This window comes from Oxyura jamaicensis, chromosome 1 (assembly GCF_011077185.1).
Source record: "Oxyura jamaicensis isolate SHBP4307 breed ruddy duck chromosome 1, BPBGC_Ojam_1.0, whole genome shotgun sequence".
Lineage (NCBI taxonomy): Eukaryota > Metazoa > Chordata > Aves > Anseriformes > Anatidae > Oxyura > Oxyura jamaicensis.
In genome coordinates, this window is record NC_048893.1 from 37,870,059 (window position 1) to 37,892,877 (window position 22,819).

General features: G+C 42.3%; 1 protein-coding gene across 2 annotated transcripts in view; it reads right to left on the reverse strand.

Moving 5' to 3' along the window:
• PTPRR (protein tyrosine phosphatase receptor type R) overlaps positions 1–21,585 on the reverse strand; it is a 140,444-nt gene extending 118,859 nt beyond the window's left edge. For both annotated transcript variants that reach the window (XM_035335502.1, XM_035335499.1), the window contains exons 1-2: positions 21,431–21,585; positions 10,806–11,110 (exon numbers count right to left, since the gene is read on the reverse strand). In XM_035335502.1, the coding sequence (XP_035191393.1) occupies positions 10,806–11,110; positions 21,431–21,491 (366 nt within the window). In that variant the 5' untranslated portion in view covers positions 21,492–21,585. The remainder of the gene's footprint in view (positions 1–10,805; positions 11,111–21,430) is intronic.
• Positions 21,586–22,819: the final 1,234 nt, after the last annotated feature.

Consider the following 22,819-nt stretch of genomic DNA (forward strand, 5'->3'; position numbering starts at 1 on the left):
GAGAGACCAGACAGTCAGTGCTCAGTCCAACTGCACATAAATGTGGAGACACCAAAGCTGTCCTTATGCAGGAGGACCCCTTAACTCAGTGCTAACGTTGATGCTCCTCATGTTCTGCAACACATTGACAGGCATTGAGACTCCAAGGGACTTTTTGGTTAGAGGTGGCCAGCTCTGTACATTGATGCTAGGCCTTAGCTGGCAAGACCTCATAGATATGAGCTAACTGCGTCCAGTTACATCCAGAGCTAACTGTGTCCAGTTCCATCTACATCTTACTATGCTATGTTGTTTTATTATTACTTTACATGATCAGGGCTTCACGACATCACAAAAAAAAAAATCCCACTTTAACACCTACACAGGAATAAGTATGGCCACTGAAGATAAGCTACCTATCTACTTTTTTTTTTTTTTTTTGGCTTATAGCACCACAAAGGTATGCTTTGTAGCTTAAGCCTCACATTAATTTCAGCAAGTATTTTGTGCCCTCATTTTATAACGGGGTGCTGCAAAATGTTTATTTTGGCCACCTTCGTAATGAAATTAGACTCCAGGAAGGAAACTACTAAAGGTGATAAAAAGAGAGTTTAAATTAGTGTGCTTAAAAAACAAACAAACAAAAAAAAACAAACAAGAAAAGTGAAAAGGAAAAAGATATTTTCTGCAGTGTTCCCTTGTCTCTAATAGCATGAAGGACTGTGCAGAGTGAACTGCCTACCACAGGTCCTCCAAACCTCTGCCTGAAAAAGAGGGAAGAAACTCAATCACAGTTACTGTAGCAATAGCCACCTTACTTCTGTTACTGTACCATGCAGCAGTTTGAAGTATCTGGAATTCTTTGCCCAAAACAACACTATTCCATAAGCACAGTAGTATCCCAACATACTTGCTGAGCAAGTTAAAGTAGAACATGAATAATTTTCATTGAACAAAAGAAGACAGTAATGAAAATAATTTAAAAAATAATAAAGTAGCACTGTTCTGCAAGTATTTGTAACGTATCAGGCCCTCGGCCTTCTAAAATTAATTAATGCTTTAATGAAAGTTGTCTGTTATCTGACTAACAAATTTAGTTTTTCTAATATCCAGCTACCCTGGCTTTCAATTAAGACTCAAAGAGCCAAGAACTGATTAGAAAGGACATCATAAATGATTTATGAATGTCCTACTTCTGTGTATGGTACATTTATTATTCCTCTTAATGTATCCATATGGTTTTCTAATTCATTCATTACTGAAAGCTTCACATCACAGTTATTTCATTAAAGGTTATATCCATTTTCAGGGAGTTTCTTAGGAAGCACATTTAAAAATTAAAGCTACAATTGAATTTTTGATTTAGTGTATGGATTTCAAAGTATCTACTTAATTATTGTCCTATTACCTATTTCTGGAGCGGTCAGTTGTTGACTTTTTTTTTCCTGATCAGCATTCAATATCTTTCTTGCTATTTCACAGTGTGTGTGGTCAACCTAGAAATCCTTCAGTTTCTGTCTTAGTAGGCAATGGACAAAGGGGAGAGGCCTTTAACCAGTGTAGTTATAGCAGAAACACAAAAAAGTGGAAGAAAGGGAGTGCGTATTTTTAATTTTCAGGTCAATTTCTATTGCCTGTATATACTTCCATTGTGGCTAACTAGGCAGAGCATTGTGCTACACCTTTCCAGAGAAAGCCTATGAGAGGGATTTGAGGATTTCTGTTTTCTTCTTCATCATCATCACATTTAGGCAAGGAATATCATTTCTATAGTGTTTTAGCTTTACTTTTCCCAACAAATGCAAAGACTTTAAAAGAAATGAGCAGCATTTATCTTCCTAGCCCAAAATGTTTGTTTTAATGACCTGTCAGCTCAGAGTAAGGTACTTCTATAAAACTGCATGGTACAGTATCTGAACTGAAACTATGAAATTAAAATATCATATTTATTTGTAAGTATTAGCCTCAAGAGCTCTGTTCTTAATTAGACAATATATTATGTGTTGCTTGAAGAAAGCGTATCAGCAACAATTTGGCTAAACAGTGCAGAAAGAGATAAATGTTGCCAGACCACCACAGGATTATAACCAAAGTGATCCTTATTTCTTTCAGTGTGTTTTCAAAAAACACCAACGTTTCTAGTATAATTAGTACCAGCAAAAATATAACCTCTTATTCTAAGGTCACCAACAGGAAAAGCGGCACAAAAAGCCAAAATAAACTCAATCAATGACATTGTGTAAATCAAGCCAAATTGACGTTAGCATACTGTAAACGTAAAAATCCTGACTATATTGTCATTGATTTCTATGTTACAGTTTATTACACAATGACGATTCCCAAAGAGAATGAGTATCCCCAGCCAAATCTGTATAAAGCAGACATTCCACTTTTATTCTCCAACAGCTAATAAAGTCTGAATTGTAAATCTCTTTTAATTCATGTTTAAATAAACACAGATATAACATAAGCTGTCAAACACTTTCCTACATTATTCATCACTATTATGTTAGCAGCCTTGATGTATACCCACAAAGCTTTTCACAATGCTTCTAGCATGTGTTCAGACAATCACACTCACAGAATGGTTTGGGTTGGAAGGGACCTTAAAGACCGCCCAGCTCCAACACCCTGTCATGGGCAGGGACACCTCCCACCAGACCAGGTTGCCCAAAGCCCCATCCAGCCTGGCCTTGAGCACCTCCAGGGATGGGGCATCCACAGCTGCTCTGGGCAGCCTGTGCCAGGGCCTCACCACCCTCTGAGTGAATAATTTCTCCCTAATGTCTAATCTAAATCAACCCTTTTTTACTTTAAAGCCATTCCCCCTTGTCCTGTCACCACACTCCCTGACAAGAGTCCCCACCCAGCTCTCCTGCAGGCCCTATTTGGGTACAGGAAAGCTGCTGTAAGGTCTCCCCAGAGCCTTCTCCTCTCCTCCAGGCTGAATGACCCCAGCTCCCTCAGCCTGTCTTTATAGAAGAGGTGCTTCAGCCCTTTGATCATCTTTGTGGCCCTCCTCTGGACTCATTCGCACTACATCCACTTGAAGTATTTTCCACCAGCTTACTGTGGTGCAGAGCCAAATAAGAATTAGCTCCATCCCAGATTGTCAGTCATGACTGACCTTCAAAGGAACATTACTTGAATGTTTTTAGCAACAACAACAAAGACTCTGTACCTCTCTGCTTACCTCCCTGGGTTCTTCCCCTTTCCATGAACTATTTCAATACCAAGGGGACTGAAAAACCACTGTTCAGTTGACAGCTTGCTGATCATTTTCAGATTCCTATACCCTCCCAGCCTGTGCACTTCATTTATGAATTCAGTATTTATTTTGGTCAAAGAGATGCTGAAGTGCAGTAATACTTGATCTATGGGGCTTTGTAAAGAGTGTGTTCCAGAGATCACTTTCTGCTTCCTAACACTGTTTCTCTGATTCAATACGTCATCATGGTTTAAAAATATCATACATTGTTGTAGTTATATAAAAATACATTATTTTTCTTTTTCAAAAGCTGTTTTAAAAAGGCTTAACATTTAAGGGGTTGCACACAAAAAAACACACTATGAACCATCTATTGAGGAGCTTTTGAGAAGCTGTCACTTTCCCTAACGATGATGTCAGAAGTGAAGAACTGGAAAGATTATTCCACAGGCTGAACTGCCAGATCCAACAGAACATTGACTGATAATGAAACACATGCTGTCTTGCTGTCTTTTTATCTGAGTGCCCTTTATCTGTCTTTTAAAAGTTATTGTAGAGGACTCGGCTTTCCACAAATATAGTTCTCTGAGGGCTCTAGCAGAAATAAAATTAAAAAAAAAAAAAAAAATGAAAAAAAAGTATGCTACTTCAGTCTTTATTCCTGAACACTATCAATGCAATGCATACATTCACTGTGGGGAGTTGTCAAAATATTTATTTATGGGTGGGTCTCATGGCAGGTCATTTTGTCTGTTTATGACTTTGGATGTCAAGGACCCACGATTGCACTGATGGTACCTTGAACTGTGTCTGCCAGTGAACTCTTCCCTCTCCTCAGCCACATTTAGACAGTAACAGGATTCAGCTCATTATGAAAGGAAAACAGAACATAGATCGAACTGCTGACATGCAACCCTGTCTGTACTGTTAAGGGGGAATGGAGTCAGTGCAGCTCCAACCAGGAATGGGAGCAAGAGCAGCTGAGAAGCTGAAAGGCTGCAACACCCAAAGTGTAGCTTGTGAATTGTCATAAAGGAGACAAGCAAAGGGCAGGGATGGAAAATCCACTTCACTCTAACATTTTGTGTCTTTCTCCTGGAAATCAGCACAGCATGGCCAAATAAATGGGGCCATGTAATAAGGAGGCAGCAGGGGGCTGTTTGTTTTTATTTTTTTCCCTCCATTTCAAGGACCAAATCAAAACACATACAAGAAATTTGTACTGGACCAGCCTCAGATTAACACTACTTTGAATTTTCAGTTGACTGAACAATGTCTGTTGGGTCAAACAAATGTGAGTATGAGACATGGGCTATCAGTACCCCTTTGCTCAGTGACTAAATCACGTGAAATGAGAAAGACTCAAGTTTAGTTTTCTATTCTGCCTCCTTTAGGGCAAGGCTTTGAGCCAGGTCTCTCACTCTTGGGTATACAGCCTTTCTGTCACATCTAAGTTCCCCTGCATTTTTGAGACATCTTGAAAATGCTTAAGTAAAAACGAAGATCTTCGATTTGGCGGCAACTGTTGCTGAATGCAATCCAATGTCATGGAGAATCTCTGTTTTGCCAAAAAGTGTTTTATCAATTACAAAAGCTTTTCCTGGAGAAAAAAAAATGGAAAACAGGAAAAACATTCCTTTCTCCTACACACAAGTCTCTACTTTATAGCTGGGACTGGCCAATTAAAGGAACATGCAGCTGAAAGAAGCATGGAACAGTTGATACTCACGTTATCTTTTTCTTACAGATGAACTTTACAACATTAGCTGCCACTGAAAATTTAACCTTTAGTTTGAAAGCAATGACATGCCTGCTTCTGAAATCCAGTTTTCATTTAAACTGTGCAGCTCAGGAACACTAAATGACTTCAAGAAACATCTTCTCTTCACTGAAAAATGGTGGAAAACTGTACTCAGAGAGGAACTGTGCAATTTATGAAAGATATTACTAGCTTTTGTTCAAGTTTAGCATCCCACTGCATGATATAGAAAATAACTCCAAAGTTGCCAGCAGTAAGCTAATCAATTAAAGCACTGTTACTAAATATTCCCCTAACATACGATTAACTTTTTGCTAGTCAGACGACAAAAAAAAGTGCCTTAAGGAGGTCTGCGTGCATGTTACAACCTAATGCAATCTTTCCTGTTTTCCACAAAGACTGACAGCAAACACAATACCATGATAATGGTTCAGCATGCAATTATCCCTGCTGAAGTGCACAGAAGGAAGCAGAAAGCAAATGAGGCCAACTAATGCAGACTCTCTAGATTTCTTTGTGCAAACGAAATCCAGAATGACAGAGCTGCAGGCGACTAGGTCTGTTTGCAAGGCTTGCTGCAGATATGTTGCACGCAGTATAATTACTTAAGAAAGGACGAAGATAATGATGAGCATCAGTCTTTAATTAGAATTTGGACTTGTGTTTAGAAGCAGAATGCTGTAAAGATCTGGTCATGATGTAAAATGTGAAGGGACACAACAAGGGTACTGACTGATAGTGCCCACTGTTGTAATGTGTGACTAACATTTAGAACTTGTTAGCAATTCAGCACTGTAATTATATTAAGATCTTAAAACTTCACCATCGATCAGCACAGCACTTGTCCTCTGTTGATTCAAGCATCAGACAAACACATGACCTGGAAACAGAGAGGGACCACTTGATTCCCTGTTGGATGTGGAGATCCTACTCCTCAGAAGGCTCCTTTGAGAAGTTACACAGAGCCACAATCTTCTATTAAGTCTCCTCTGCCTGGCCCAATGCCAATCCCTCTGCTAGGCTGGCAATAACAGGCCTCAGATGCTCAGTGGCAAAAAGTGACATCTGACTTTTTGTTGCATCTCATAGACAGTCAGCCTGGCTGTTCGCCCCAGCACTGGTTGACCTGCCAGTTTATGGACTACTTGCTCTCCTGAGCGATAACACGTTTATGCCCTATTCTTGCTCCATCTTGTAGCTTACTATAAGGACAGAGAGCCCCCTGAGTCACAGCACCAAGCTGTTTGTGATCTTTCCATGCACCAGAAGGTAAGAGACAGTTCACGAGCATCACTGGCTTTCAGAAACTCTGCTCCATAGTGACAGCATCCCACAGCCATCATCCATTCTTCTCCTCTCCTGTGTCCCAAGCCCCCCAAATTAAGAATTACTTTTGGTTTGTGGTCTCCTAAAAACAGTCCTAAATTTCTGGTCTAATGGATCACTCAGCCGTCAAAGTTTCTCACAGACGTCCATGTGTTTTCATCAGTCAGACACATTTAAATGTAACTTTACAGACTGTTTACCATGGCCTTACTGAACCCGCTCCAGGAACAACTGAGCTCAGAGAAGCGGATTGTCCAGCTCTGTATTAGCTGGACAGACGCTGTGCCAACAGAGGCTGCCACAGAATTTGAAAGCCAGAAGAGTTCCTAACAGAGAGAACCGAAAAAAAAGTAGAGACTGGGTCTTATATCAAAATAAGGTATTCAATATCAGGGAAAAGAGCGGTGAGACTATGGAGAAACATTCAGTCAGTGGAGAGCTGGGGAAAAGTGGAACAGCTATTAGTGTTTTAAAACAAAGCTAAAACATTGTTTTCAGCTTGCTTGAAGGTAGAAGGGTCAAACGTTGATGACAAAACAGTTGTAATGGTATGGCAGAGCTGCAGCTCTGAGGAATTCGGCCTTACACAAAAAGCCATGGCAATGTAAAGAGAAGCTCCGTGTGGCTGTCTGTGCATCTTACATCCCACTGATATTAGCTGAGAGAAACTCCAGTTAAATCAGCTCAATGCAGTAACACCCATGCAAACCAAATGTAACTGAGGAGATGCACTGAATTTTAGGTTACGGTAGGGCGCTGCCAACTCCATAAGCAACAAAAATAGAGAGACAGATTTTCATATTTATATAAGAAGGTGCGTAGTAGTAGTGGGAGGTGAAAGGGAAAAATGATATAGTGAGCTTTACATTAGCTTTACATTTAGTGAGCTTTACAAATAGCTTTACATTTCTGAAACACTTTGTAGTATACGAGTGAAAAAAGCATCTGAGAAGCTCGGCCCAATGTTAGCACAACACACTTGTGTGTCTGAGAGAGACTTTGGACAGACCAAACTATATCAGGTTGCAAATGCTGATTCTTTAGCACTTCCATGAAGTGATACTTCAGGCCCAGCCTGAGCTGTAACCTTTACCAGGAGTCCTCCTGCATTTCTCTCAAGTTCAGCCCCAACTACATATATATATATATGTACGTATGTTTTTTATTTTTTATTTTTTTTAAGTATGTTAGGCAGCAACATTTTTAATAATAACCATTTATCCACATGGTATTTATAATCTCTGTGTACTGCCCTGACCTTGCTGGTGCTCATATTCATTATTGAGAAGACCTAAAATAAACAGAGATCTGTTTGGAGAACTTGTTCATTTCCCTGCTAACTCTCTAATATGTTTGATGCATGCATGGTTTCTGGGTTCCCAAACAAACCCAAACAAATAGAAAATCTTAAATATTACCAAAAAAAAACCAGATAATTCTGTATATTAACCAAGCAGTTTTTAGATGAGTGGTCTCACGTCCTTTTGAATGACAGCTAAACAAAATGCATGGCTAAGCACATAACATTGATAAAACAGTCAAAATGCTTCTAAGATCTCTGGATTGTCCTTACTTCCCTCAACTAGATTTGAGCACTGAAGGGAGCTAATGTGACAGAAAGCCTTCAGGTACAGAAAACATACTCCCAGAAAATAAAACCCTCCTCTCCCTCCCTTTGGCAAACAAGCAGTACAATTTCCCCAGGTTCAGTAATATTACTTCTTAACATGAGTTCTTTATTGGTAGAGCCACAAAACACCATTTTTTGACACGATACCTGCAGAATTCTTGGCTTCACAGCGCTCTTCTGTGCATTGGCAATGTTTTGCTTGTCAGATGGCAGAGTCCTTAGCACAAAATGTAACCTTGTAATCGTTCTACATTAGGAATCTGTTTGCCCTACCTTTCCACCTCCGTCATGAAGAAAATGGACCTCAAGTCATTGAAATTAGATTGAATTCAGTTTCCTCCCCTCTGCAGAGCTGCACCAGCGTTATTTTAAAAAATAACCCCCCTTTCAGGCTTTCATTCTAAATCACAGCGTGCTCTAGTCATGTAACTGGATTACAGGAAGCATTAACACCAGCAATTGCCCTTTCAAGTTGAGCAACCAACAACATTGCTACAGGCTGGAACAAAAAGGGTCAGCCAGGGCAAAACAACAAATGTTGCCACTTGCCCTATATAATAAAAACCAAAAAGCAGCAACAAGCAGCAAGTGCTAGTTCAAAACAAAGAGGGAATGACATACGTGCATTCAAAACAAAACAGACTCCCTTGGCAATGACATTAAGATTGCAATCTACTTAACATGAAATTCACGAGGGAGAAACCAAGCATCCAAGAGACCTGGAAGGAGCAGGGCTGTGCTTGGATGATGGCAGGCACCCTGCTGTGGGACAGATGCCCTTCAGAGGAAAACAACTTCAAAATTTTTTATTGTGGGATTACTCTACTGAGCTGCCCAAGTCTCTCTGCACTATTGCTTTTAAAACATGTGCTTCCCAAAAGGCTTTTTCTGAAGGGATGACATTAAAACCAAACTAAAAACCCTGTCCTTCAACACACCGAGAGATAACTGAAGATCCCAAGCAACAAGCAGCTTTCATGTCATGATTAGCTCACGCTGATATGCCCCCCCTCAAAGCACATATGGTTCCCAGCCAGAACAGAAGGTTTCAGAGCAGTGGCTCCATCCTGCAAATGCAGTAGCAAAGCTTCAGACCGAGGTCACTTAATGAGAACTTAATGTAGATTTAATAGATCTTTTTTTATGTGACTCCAGTTGAAAATCTGCCTCACTTAGGTTTTAATGCAGTCACAGAGCCAGTCAGCTAAAATCAGAGTAGCCCCAGAATATTTTGCAAGATTCAAAGTTGAGCACTGTGGATCTCCAAATGCATGCAAGGCTCTGCTAAAATAATAGTTCTCAGGTAACACCACCATTAGTGAAAAAATAAGAGCTCGTGCATATTCTGAGCTCCTTGCACTAACCGAGAGCTTTCATCTTCACAGAAGGTGAAATGCTTGCTGCGGGGGAAGAGAGCAGGCACCTTTGCTTTCGAGCTGGCCCTAATGGCTGCAGCAAGCCCGGGGCATAGATGTATTCAGCTTGTTTGACATTTCCTCCTCCAGACCAGTACCATTCAGCATGGGGACTGTGTGGACAATAGATACGTCCCTGTGAAGCAAGGCTGTCAGTCCCGTTTTGCTCTGAAACGGACTGCAGTAGCATGCCTGCATACAACTGAACCTAGACCACTAATTACATTAGCCATCAAATCTCAAATTAGGAGGCTTTGCTCACAGGGAATGCAAACATGCCCAGAATACAGCCTTTTGAGGCTAGATCTCTATTTTTTAACTATTAAAACGAGCCCTTACTGCACTCCACTAACCTCAGTGGCATGCAGACAGCTACTCAGAGCCTTCACAAGGGCTGATCTCCAGAGGTACCAGCAGTAAGAGAAACTATCGATTGTGAAACACTTCAAGTGCTAACATCTCCCAGCGCTGTACACTCTGTCTTATGTCCTTGTTTGCAAAGGCCATTTTAATCTAGCATCTTTTGTACAAAGCAATTTACAGAATTGGGCAAATAGCTGCTGATTGTAATTAGTCACATTGTTTCAATTTAATCTTTATTAGTTAACTCTAATGGGCGAGTGAGCCGTTACGAATGGTTGTTCTTCCCTCCAGAAAGAAGGATAAACCCAATTCTGCATCATCAGGCAGGGCTAACCATGCAGTGGGGCCAGGCAGAGCAGTGTCTGTGCAGAACACACGCAGGCTCTGCTGCACACCCCACAGGGGACAACTCTACTGACATTGTCCTGCTCCCCTGGCATGAAGGGTGAAGATGCAGCAGGGTGGCATCAGTGCATGGTTCCACCGATGTGCCCTCCACTGCAGGAAGGAGTGCTGCCATCACCTCGCTGAGAATGGGAAAGTTCACGCAGGTTACTGAATGAGGAGGGTCCCAGACCGTATCTCCCAGGAGGAATACACATGGCTTACACCAACAACAACATGATTCTTCATTTTTTCAGGAAACAGACTTGCTTTCAAACAGCTACATAAGCATAATGGTGGACTTGTTACAGAAATAGAAGTGAACAAAACCTTTGCATCAGACTTTTAAAATCTCCCTGCCTCTGTAGAATTGTTCACCGAAGTATATTTTCTTGTCCCCTACGCAGAATAATTTTAAAACCCATCCAGCAAAAGCAGTGCAAATATTAATCAAGATAAGAGAATTAAAGACATTTGAGGAAAAGGTATGTTCTTTGCCTACAGAGAAGCTATATTCTGCACTGGTTCATCAGATTGCTTGTTGATCACAGAAAGGCTATATGAATGCATGGTCTACTGAAGTGAGGAGATTCAAGATGTGTGGTCGTTATTTAGATTTAGATCATTGGCCAGGCAGAAGAATATGAACTTTGGAAACCCCACTTTAAAATCCGTGTCTATATTTATCTGTAAGCATATTTATTCACAAAACAGCTCCAGAAACCAGAAAAAGGCACTTACCACAACAATCACATTTGTTGCAGGAATGGGAAGATTTTCCACTTCTAAATCTTGACCAGCCATAGCTAACAGATTGAGGGATGGGTCATAGGCAGGTCTGGGGAAGGTTGATTTAACAATTATTGCAGGGTGCAGCTTGTTTATTTTGGTGTGGGAAGAGGAATGGAAATTTTGTTTGGAATTCTTATAACTGTCTGTATCCAGACTTTTCTCCACACTCTGCACATGGTGATAAATAAACACAGGTTTTCCACTCTTTCGCTGATGAATTGCCAAGAAGTGGTCATTGTCTCCAGAAAAGCAGCCTGCAGAAAGAAAAGAATAAGTTTAGAATGTCTCTCTTAGATATTCCATAGATGATTCTAGAAATGTGATGAGATCTTTGGGTTCTAAAAGATTTGGAAAGGTTATTTGTGGAATACAAGAATTCCCTTGAATGCAATTTCTATAGCAATAGCTTAACAACACCACAGAGAGCCTACTAAGTGTATTAAATTCTTAAATTTTTACAGAGCTTTTTCAAATGCTTTGTACTTCTAGTCAGGGCTACATTTCAAAAATGATATGCAAGAGCAGAGCACGTGCTGAGCCAAATCCAACTTCTGTACTGACTTCATTATCAAAACATACACAGACCACTTTCTGATGTATTTAATCACCTAGTAATAGCAAAAATGAGAACTGTAACGATCATCTTTTATATATGGGAATTGAGGAAAAAAGGCCAAGAACCAGATCAAAAGATCAGACTTAAAACATGTAAGAAAGAGAGAAAAGGTAAAACTCTGATGCTTGACTCCATAACCACAATTTACCACCCCACCATTAGGCAACAGCATACAGAGTATATATACATCTACCTCCATCACCTCTCCGAGTTTGCAATAGAAGGGGGCTGTCGCACTCCAAACCTTCTCTGCTGCTGCCATGAGATGCAAAATAAGTTTATTTTTGATAGTCAAAGTACTTCCTAACGATGCCTTTCTAAAAGGAACCAGAAATAAACAGCCACAACAGCTCAATTCAGCTGCTCGTCTGGCAGACAGGCTGTCCCTCTGAGCAGAAAAATAGGCACGGATCATCTCCTTTATAGATAAAAAGTAACTGAATCTGAATTAGTCACCTCCTGGATGAGTGCTCTAAGAAACACGCTGTGGTACAAAAGGAACTTTGTGTTCTAAGAGAAGTGAACCCTGAGAGCTCGCTCTGCTCAGCTTGGAATTTCTTCTTCAGAAGCTGCTGGAGTTAATGAGAATGGTGAATTTGTGCACTGGTTTTCAGTTAGAAAAAAAAAAATCAACATTATTTTAATTCTCATAATGAGCTGCGAAGAACAGCTCCAAACCAGCTACATGTTTCCATTCAGGTTGAGCAAGAAATCATTTTGTTCTATTCAGACTGATTTTTGCCTCTGATTTTTTTGCTCCTGTAAGCAACTCAAAATAATCAGCCATTTGCACAGCTCTACGCGGTGCCCTTAGGAGATTTCAGTGTAGGTAATTACATTCTGTTGACCTAATTTCCTTATGAAATTTCAGTTAGGAAAATCAACGCCAATATCTTATCTGCGCTATAGTATTGCTATGCATCGCTGGGATCTGCATTCACTGCCAAAAGTGGCTCCATGTCAGTAGGCAGTGAGGCAATTCGTAGCATACACAAGCAGAAAATCAATAGGAAGACAGAACACAGACACAGACACAGGCATTCTGCAGTACGCTTAGAGATCCTCTCAATATGAAGTACAGTGCTAAACCCAAGGCTATTTTTTCAAATGGTAAAAAATAAAATAAAATAAAACAAAACCGTCAATTTCTAAACGACCACTGAGGACACATGTACAGCTGTTGCCAAGTTTAAATGCAAAGATGACTGAGAGCAGAAAAAAATGAGGAATTGCAGAGTATGGCCTTAAAGATAACTGAATTTCAGAGCTTTTTAAGCTTTCTGGGATCTCATTCAGCTTTCTGGAGGCTGGCTTCATTGATAAAATTCTGAGGGCTGGTCTTAACCTAGCAAATTGTACAGTTGCATGAAGGGCAAAGTAAAAACAAAAGAAAAGTAAACAAAGTAAAAACAAAAGAAAAGTAAAACAAAGTAAAAACATCAGCACTTCTCATAGTCACCTCTTCACTGGCTTTCTTTTCATGTCTCCATCACAAGCAACTTGTATTCCAAAGCTGAGCATATTAACTACAAACACACTTCTTGTCTGTGGTTCCTCATTGTTTCCTCCACTCCTACTTCTTTGTTTCTGAGGGAATAAAAACCACTGTGTTTCCCCAGGAATTTTTTATATTGCATTTCCTCCTCACGTTAATATTCTAAGTTCCCCTTTTATTTCATTTATTTTTACTGAAATGTAATTACTAGTCCAAATTTGTCACTGAATAATATTAAAGTAAATTTCAAGTAAAACTTCAGAGTTAATTTTGTCTGAATCCTGAAAAAAAAAAAAAAGAACAGTTGTCTTATTTAGTTGTCTTATTTTTGATAAGCCAAGAGTTTAAGGAATTCCCCCAAAAGCTCACCTGCTCACAAATCTTATTTTTAATAGCAGTATCACCGTTTCTGACAAAATCCTGACAGACTCTCTTCCTTTACAATGTTAAAATCATGGCAGCATCACAGCTCACTGCAGCAGATTCAATACACGATCCATCACCACAGATTTTCAAGATGGACAGCAAAATACAGTTTGGTAGTGACCCATTCTGTAGAAATGAGAAATTAACCAGTCTATTTACACAACGTACCCTCTGCACTCAAACAAATGTATTTTTACCAGCTGACAGCACAGAAGGTCAAACAGGACCCAAACATGACCAGGCTGAACTTAGTTTTCGGAGAAGTCCACGAAGCCCCAATAATTTCAGCAGGTTGTATGCACTGACAGTACCTGGTGTGAAAACTTCATTGATCTCAGTAGACTGTGGATGAGGCCCTAAGAAAGATAAGACTTTGACTCCCAGATTGCTATAGGTACCTCAGGTGACCCTAAGAGTGGGCCACCACTGAACCTATGGTGGAACCTAAAGTTTCCTCCTAATCTGATGGATATTCTTTCTTGTCCCTGCCACCCAAACCTCAGCTCTGCGCACAGTTTGCACCAACGAGGCACTCAGAGAAGTGAGGCAGAAACACCAGCATTTCTGCTACACATACCTGCAAATATTGCCGGTATCCAGCCCTTAAGAGGGAGAAGATAGGGAGTCTCTTTTCCTTCCCATATCTGCTTCTGTACCCACACAGATAAAAAAAAGTTCTCCTCTGAGGCCCCTGGGGAAACCACCAGAAACTATGAAGAACTGAAGCAGCACAGTATGATAGCAAAAAAACTGATCCAGGTGTCTTTTAATCTTCCGCTATATCAAGAAACACAGGGATTCAGAAAATGAGACTTAGGGCAAGACACACACACACACACAAAAAAAAAAAAAATAAAATACAAAAAACGAATTCCTAGAGGTGTCTCTTCCATAAGCTTAGCAAACTTGATCCTAAAGTGAATTTTTATATTCCAGACACATTACCCTGTTTGAACTCTACTTCAGAGCATCATTATTCATGACGGATTCGCAATCATTCATTCAGTGCTTATATCGCCCTTTACTAAAATAATTTTATTCCTTCTCCTAAAATTCTTCCCTCCCTCAAGTGTATTTACAAAGCTTATCATTTATTCTGCCTTGGTGTTGAGGAGAGCAGACTAGATGTTCAGATTGTGATTTCATGCTATTTCTTCTAATCAAACAGAGGCTGAATCTTCACCTACTTCTCAGCTAAGTATAGTTATTTTTAGGAAAATGGAAAATCTGATTTCAGTATTTTATTCCAAAACGAACAGCAGTCAGTGGCTACTTCCAGACTAGCATCAGAACTTATCTCAGCAGCATCTTTGTATCTACTTTTGCTCCTGGAAGACGGCCTCCCCTTCCTTCTCATGTAATAACCATTCCAATTCTCTTGAGTAACAGAAGCAGCACTAACTTTTATACTGGTCTGATTTGTTGAGTCTGTCTTCCAGTTCTTCTACCTGTACATTGTTCTGATGGGTCAGCACTCCGGCTTAGCTTCCTTGATAAATATTGCTACTTCTGCTTCTGGTCTTTCCTACCAGTTGACTTTGACTTCTTCCCTGCAACTCCTCACATGCTGCTTCATTTCCATAGTTGTTTTTTGTTTGTTTGTTTTTTCTTTCTTACAAGTAAGAGCACCTCTTTCACAGTTTTGCATGTTCTCCTATTGGTGGTTCTATTTCTGTCTTCTCCTTGCTTCCACACTCCCCCACTGTAACCCTCTTTTTTAGTTTAGATTCTTCTGCTCAACAGTCTTCTTCCTCAAAATCTCTGGTTATCTTTAGTTGCATTTTCTAGTCCTTGGAGCTTTGCTTCTAGACCTATCAGCTGCAACATTTCATCAACTGATAATGTGCAACAAGAAATTCCACAGTAATGTAGAATGCATATTTTCTATTTTATTGGTTGTATTAATTTCAGTATTTCCACCATTGCTACCAGTTGTCATCTTTGTCTTCATCATCTTTTCGGGAAAGTAGAACAGGAAAAATCCCTACCAAACTCCCTTGCAAGCTCACCGTGTATTTCTTTATCCCTACCTCATCCACCTTACTGAAAAAAAATTAACGTATCAAGTGTAGTCAACATCTCTGATGGGAAATAAAAATGTTTTAAATGATGCTGAAAACACAACTGAAAACAAAAGCTGTCTGGAGGCAATATGCCTTGCATCTGTACTGTCTAGTTAACAGTATGTCTTACCGTCAGCAAAGTAGTACATCCATCAGACCTAAATCTCATTTGGATAGGCCGCACAGCATGAGCCCATCAAAAACTACACTTCAACTTTAGCAAGGCAGACCGAGAATTATTACTATTCTGTGATTTGGTGATATGACTTCACTAACAGTCAGAGAAACAGAAAAGACTTTACAAAGTGCTTCTGTGAGGCCAACCAGGCAACCTGAAAAGGAAAACGTATGAATCCACTTGCTAGCTTGGTAGCACATATTGCAAGTTTGGGAACTGATAAAAGAATTCCCCTGGGGAAACCCCTTCCCACATACAGCAGTCCTTGTCATAGAGGGACTTGTGGGACTGTTTCTGTCGTGCAGAGTGTAACAACAAAACACAAACCCTTACCAGGTCCTTCCTTCAAACCACAGCCTTCCCTTAAGATAAAACTGTTAAAGCAACTAAAACGAAGCCATTCCCTACCCCAGGCAGGCTGTTAGACCCAATGACCTTTTATCAGGCATGCTCCTGCATGGCTTCTCACGGCCTCCTTCAGCTAAAGGAAGTTTCTCTGCCCCATTACGTTAGAAATCTTGTTTATGGACAAAGCAGAAGCACTCCTCATACATGCAATTAAAGCCAAGAGTTCGTTGTTAGCATAATAACACTCTTAAAGGTCTAATTCAAGAAGCAACATTAGACTAGATACAATCGTTTTAGAAAAAGAGTAACAACGCAGGTACAATGATTATACAGATAAAATGTCACAGTGATGGCAATAATGCAGTGAAAATTGTAGCACGTACACTTCCTAGTTTCTATCTCCATTCCTTATGGAAAGGGCTCTGTGCTTTCCTAGTGAGGTCTGACATGCAAAAGGTGTGTATTTTTATTAAAAAAGTGTTTTGTGTTAATGGAATAGCACCCTTTATATGTAAAAATTCAAAGCAAGTGACCTGCTCCAGAGCTGAGCAAACACAGGACAATTGGAAAAACTGGGAAAAATATTTTGATTTGCCCTTGAACAAAATGTTCAGAATTTCTGACCAAAACAAAAAGTTCGAGTGATCAATATGGACAAAATATGTAGGCATGTTGGAGGTGTATATTCATTTTCTGTTCTCTATACGTGAGGGAAAGCACATGCATATGTGTGAGAGAGAAAGTGTGCGAGAAAGAATTGCAAGGGATTCTTTTCCTTCTGTGATAAGCAATCTGCTGAAAATAGAAAAGACTGTAAATTCATTTTTTGCTGAATTAGTCCTTTTCAGTAGGGAAAAAAAAAAAAAGCGCTCTGGCCAAAAATATCTGCAGCTACAGTGAGTTAGAATTAAGCACATCGGTGGTATCTTTTTCAAAAAGGCACTTTGCATCTCCTTTTATGGGCCTGTTGCCTAATATGTCAATAATGAAACTGGATACTACAGAGCATTGATTTCAGTAGGTCCACTCATGTGAATTAACGGATGAGCCATTGGTCCCAAAGGCCCTTAAGTATTCCGCCATACTCATGCCCTGGCATCGATGTACCATACAGTTTCTCATCAGACTTTTTTCTCTCCAGAAAATGTGAGAAGGTGCCGCCCCGATGTGCTAATTTTGTGATTACCGTCATTTTCCAGATGAAGGCTGTGGCTAAATTCTGCTCTGCATAACATGGATGTAAATATATAGTATCTCCATGGAAATCAGTAGCTGTTATGAAGGGAAGCAAACTTCAGTCTTAAGGTTTTAGCAGGTGTGGGTGTTTTTCTTTTTTTTTTTTTGTTTTTGTTTTTGTTTTTGTTTTTCTGTTTCACTAATACTGCTCTAGGAGATCACACCAAGGATTTCTGAGCACATTTTATGAAGCTTCTCGAAGCACTTATTCCGAAACCACGCTGAAAATCATAAAGGATAACAACTGAGCTTTACAGAATGAGTCTTACCCCTTCTCCTAGCCCCCTACCAGGCCTGAGAACGTGCCTGCAGAGGGGGGCCACCTTCACAGCCGCCTGCTGTATCTGGTTTGCTGCTTTCTAGACAGAGAGACTCCCCCAAGAGCCAAATTTGTGGCTTTTAAGCAAGTCTCCTGCTTCACCAGGAACCAGCCTTTGCTGTCTAACATGTTTCAGTCTTCTCATAATGCACCAAATGAAATTGTGCAGGGATTCCAAGATCACAAACCTCAATCATTTCCTAATAGCTGTACGGAACATAACCCCCTCGTAGAAGATGATGCCTTTCAAAAATTGTGAATAGCACGAATTTCCACATGTGAACACATGACAAGAATCTTTTCTATTTCGTCAAAAAATAATACGAAGCCAGATACTGAATTATAAAGCTATTTTTCCCCAGCTGAACTTTTAAAGGGGCAGATGACTACCCTCTGATTATCCACGAGTCTACTAATAAAAGGCACAAATGTCTATTCTAGTAAAAACACCCACACATGCCCAGCAATATGTTTTCCACTGAAGGCAATTATAAGTACCAGCTACATTTAGATTATCTTAGTGTAATGAAGCAGAATTCCAATACATTTTTTAAATCAATAGCTCCTTCACATTCACTCTAAATGTATTTAGAAGCTGGCGTTATTCACACACTGGCATGAGGCTACTGAAATGGATCTGATGGCAAATGCATTTTGTGCAAATCGCATTTCAACCCTGGAAATACCCTGGAAAATCCCCAGATTTTCTTATTTTTGTGACAGAACTTGTGCAGTTTTTAGAAAACAGGACGCCCGATACTTGATTAGAAACTGCAGTCTGCTCCAGCCATTTCTAACCATGAGAATACAACACGCTGCGTGTTCGACCAGGAAAGCTGGAGGACTACTTTCTCCTCAGCAGGACATGGTAACATCACCCCGTGGGCTTTGGTAGCAATTAAATGAGAAGTGGCCTAGCATATTTATAAGATATGTTTCTCTACCTAGAGAGTTTTGCCCAAAGTAGTGTTAGTTTGTGGTCAAAGCACAGCCCCAAGAAAATAAAATGCCCCTATTTCCTGCCTTCAGTTTTACCTGATTCAACCAGGGGGCTTGGAGAATGGATCTACCAAGAGGCTGAGACTAGGACCTACGTGCTTCCTCTCTGAAGAGGCTGGTAGGGAAATAGTGGTCCACACTGACTAAGGATGTCAGTGCATCTCTTCACTGATGAAGAGAATAAAATGAGGTATTAGAAGCCCTGATCAAGATACCGTAAGGCCTTTGTTCAATCAACCATGTCTTGGATGACCCAACCAAATCTTCAGTTGCTACCTCTTTGTTTTTCCAGGATCAGAATTTGTTCCACTTCATACAAATTTCATACAAAATGCTTTCTTTAACAAAAGGCAGGTGATGGGTTAAAATGGTAATTGTTAACTAAGTTTTTTTCTAGTCTAAATTATTTTCCTGGGTTATTTCCTATGACCAGATATTTAATTCATCATATGTTTTAACTCTTTTCGTACAATTTGCTAAAAAAGAAAGCGAGGTGAAACAGTTAATTAGTTGAGTAATCTCGATGACGCAAATAGCTCTAATTGCATGTTAGTCTAATGCATCACTTCGTGGTTTTGCTACCACCTGCCATTCTTTTACAAGGAAACAATGCTCTCTAGTCATCTTGGGAGACATAAATTTTTCACTGCAAGAACACGTATTAGATCATAGCAACTAAAAAAGAGTATAACCTGTCTTGCACTCTCTCATGCAATGCATAACAGAAGTGAAAGATTCATGCTGACCTGTAATCAGTAGCTACAAATTTAGGTCTTCCTTTAACAGCAAGCTCTGCATAGGTTGATTACTTCACCTGCTGCACTCAGCACAAGGGTCTAATTCTGCTTCCAGATTTGCACACACAAGTGGCTTTGATTTCAGCAAGAGATATACCAGTATACCAACAGCACAATAGAAGTTAATTTTCTGTTTACACAGCTGTCATGGTTTATTGGAAAGGGTGTCTGCATCAACTTAGCAAAATGATACCTTTTTAAGGACATGGAAATTCTCAATCACGACAAGGCTATTTCATTTTTTTGCAGATACATGTATGGCTACTGTGACACAAGTGTAATAGAATTGCTTTTCCATAGCAAACTAGATTTGCAATGTGACATGCATTGCCTTTCTATTAAAAAAAAACACTATTTAAACATTAGAAAATGAATTCTTTTTGCAGTAGCATCACGTCAGGTAAATGTGGGGTTATGTTTTCTCTAAAATCTCCTATCACCAACTGACATTACAGGAGATTTTCTTAATGTCTGCTGATGGTTTCTTTGGCATCCCTTATGCAGAAGCATGCCTCGTGTATATTCATCCTCAGAACAAAAAGAAGCATGGGAAGCCAAGCAGTTTGCATCACAGTACAAAAATTGACATTTGGGATATAATTTTTGATCCAACACTAGTGGCAAGTGGAATGCATTTTATGATATCACATGAACCAAAGCTGCAAAAGCACCATCAATAATTCATAAGTTTAGGCTATACATAAAAGATGACTGTAACGGTACTCCATGAAAGACCAAATTTTCTACTTGCATCAGATGAAACAGGGAAATCACAGCAGTTTAAGCTCGCTGTGTTATTTTATCGTTATGACATCTTCGGTGACTTCCAACAGGAGCCAGCCGCGCTCAGCCCTGCCTAGAGGAAGCCTGGTTCTTGCAGTCAATGGGAGCTGTGCCCAACATGCGAGGGCTGAATTCAGCTCCCGTCCAGCCTTTCTGTTGCTTTCTCTGAAGCACTTCTTTTCCAAGATTGCCCAGGGAACAAAGTAGCACCATATGAACTTATGCGGGGTATTTTTCTCTTATTTTCCTCGTGATTTTCGAGGTCTTTTCTGATAAAGGTCAAGCTTTGTAGGCTTTCTCAGTGACTTAAGGAAACAAGTTAACTTGGTAAGGGAAGTAGATGGCTTTCTGGCAGGAGATAACACCAGTTCCCATTAGCAGGGCATAAAAACGAAGCACATCTAAACCAACCCAAAGTGCACCATTAACAGAGGATAAGCGGAGATTAGGAGGCACGCGATGCCCGGCAGAGGCTGCCCACTCATTTTGTACACACGATCGTTTTAATACGTGCCGTAAAGGAACAACCCAACAGCAGCTCACGGCTTTTATTGAAACGGATCACAAACGTGCCCTGCCTCTCCGGAACCCCACGCGGACGGGAACCAACGCCGGGCGTAACAGGGCGAGCTGCCCAAGGCAGAGGGCTCCTGGGACTTACGAAGCCAAGCCCGATGCCGATAACCACGGCGAGGCACTTCCCCAGGCGACGGCACGCAGAAGGATGGGGTACCCGGGTACTGCTGTGCCCCCCAAACCATCCCAGCACCCCGGGGTGTGGGGGCACCAAGTTCGGTCGCTTCCAGTGGCTCTGCACCAAGGCGACGCCGAGGCGTTGTGCCCGGCCGCCGCTCCTCAGAACGCCAAACAGGGCACCAAAAGGTGCCGTGTTTCGGGGTGTGCTGAACTGCCTCGGCTAATTAGACTTCGTGAAGTGCACGCAGGGCGGGTTGGTGAGCCCCCCCCGCCTGAACGCCCCCCTCAAAGCCCGGCTGCCACCGGACAAGGGAGCAGCAACGGCCCCCGGCCCCCCCGACACCGACACGGGGCGCCCCCAAACACCGCCCCCCTCACGGCAGGGCTCGGGGGGGGGGCGGAGGGGCTCGGAGGGGCTCGGATGGGTTCGGAGAGGCTCGGAGGGGCTCGGAGGGGTTCGGAAGGACTCGTCGGCCGGTCGGGGCGGGCGCTGTCCGTGGTGCTGAACGGCGCCCGCCCGCCCGCCAGCCGCTACCCGCTCCCCCCCCCCCCCCCCCCCCGCCACAACAGGTGCTCCCGGCCGCCCGCCCCGGCGCCCGCCCCGGCGCCCCCGCTCACCTGCGGCGCGGAGCTGCAGCAGGAGGCACAGCGCGCGGAGGCACGCGGCCGCCCGCCGCATGGCGAGAGCGGAGCCGAGCGGAGCCGAGCCCCGCCGAGCGCAGCCGAGCACAGCCGAGGCGGGCAGCGCCGCGACACCGCGTACCGCTCCCCCCCTCCCCAGTCAGTGAGCATGCCTGGGAGCGCGCTGCGCATGCGCAGCGCCGCGCGGGCGGGCGTTGGGCGGAGGTTGGCGGGGGGGTGCCTGCACCTGGCTGTGGCGAGCGGGCTGAGGGGACCGGGGGGAGAGGGGACGGGAGGGGAGGAGGGGGGCACCTACGGCCGGGAGGACGGAGCCCCGCCGGCTTCCCCCGCAGGGTCCAGCCGGAGCCGCAGCCCGGCTCGCTGCCGCAGCGGAGCGGTGGTGTTGCGTCTCCTGGTACCAGAAAGCGGGGGGCGGGGGGTTCGCCCCAAAAGGTTTGGGGCGTCTGTGGCTTGTGCCCCCTTGCCGATCTGCTGTGAGGCACGCGGGGTTGTAAAATAAACGGTTAGCAAAAATTGTGTGATGGGAATGATGGCTGATGTGAGGTAAAGTAACGCTCGCTTGGGGTCTGCTGAGCTGCCGGCAGCGGTTCAAGCCAGGCCAACGCAACACCGATGTAGCAGGAGCTCAGGAAATTTGGTAATATGTACATTACAGACCCAGATACAGAGGGCACACACAAAACAGCCGTGTGATGAAATCATTTTCTAAAGTTGCGTTTAATTGACCAAAAGAGTAACTGGAGGCTAACCTTGAAAGGAAGCAACAGATGTGTCACCTGGTAAGTGACCTGCCTACAAGCCTACAGCTGGATGTGGCTCACGGTCTGCCATTCGTGGAAACAACGCGCCTGAAGTGAAGCAGAAGATAGTAGATTAGCAGAGCTTGCCTGCTTTTAGTTGTCTTCAGGTGAACCTGTGTGCAGACATTTTCTTCATGTCATAGAACCATAGAGTCGCTAAGGTTGGAAAAGACCTCTAAGACCATCTGGTCCAGCCATCCCCCTACCACCACTGTCACACACCGAACCATGTCCCTAAGCACCACGTCCAACCTCTCCTTGAACACCCCCAGGGACGGTGACTCCACCACCTCCCTGGACAACCCGTTCCAATACCTGACTGCTCTTCTGAGAAGAAATATCTCCTCATTTCCAACCTGAACCTCCCCTGGCACAGCTTGAGGCCATTCCCTCTAGTCCTATCACTAGATACCTGTGAGAAGAGGCCGACCCCCAGCTCATGCTGTGAAGGGCAGCACAGGACCTGGTTTCTAGATGTGATTGCATGCGTGACCATACATATGCAAGCAAACTTCCTCTGCTAGCCCTAGCACAGCTGTTCACATGTCACTGGGCTGCTGGGCTT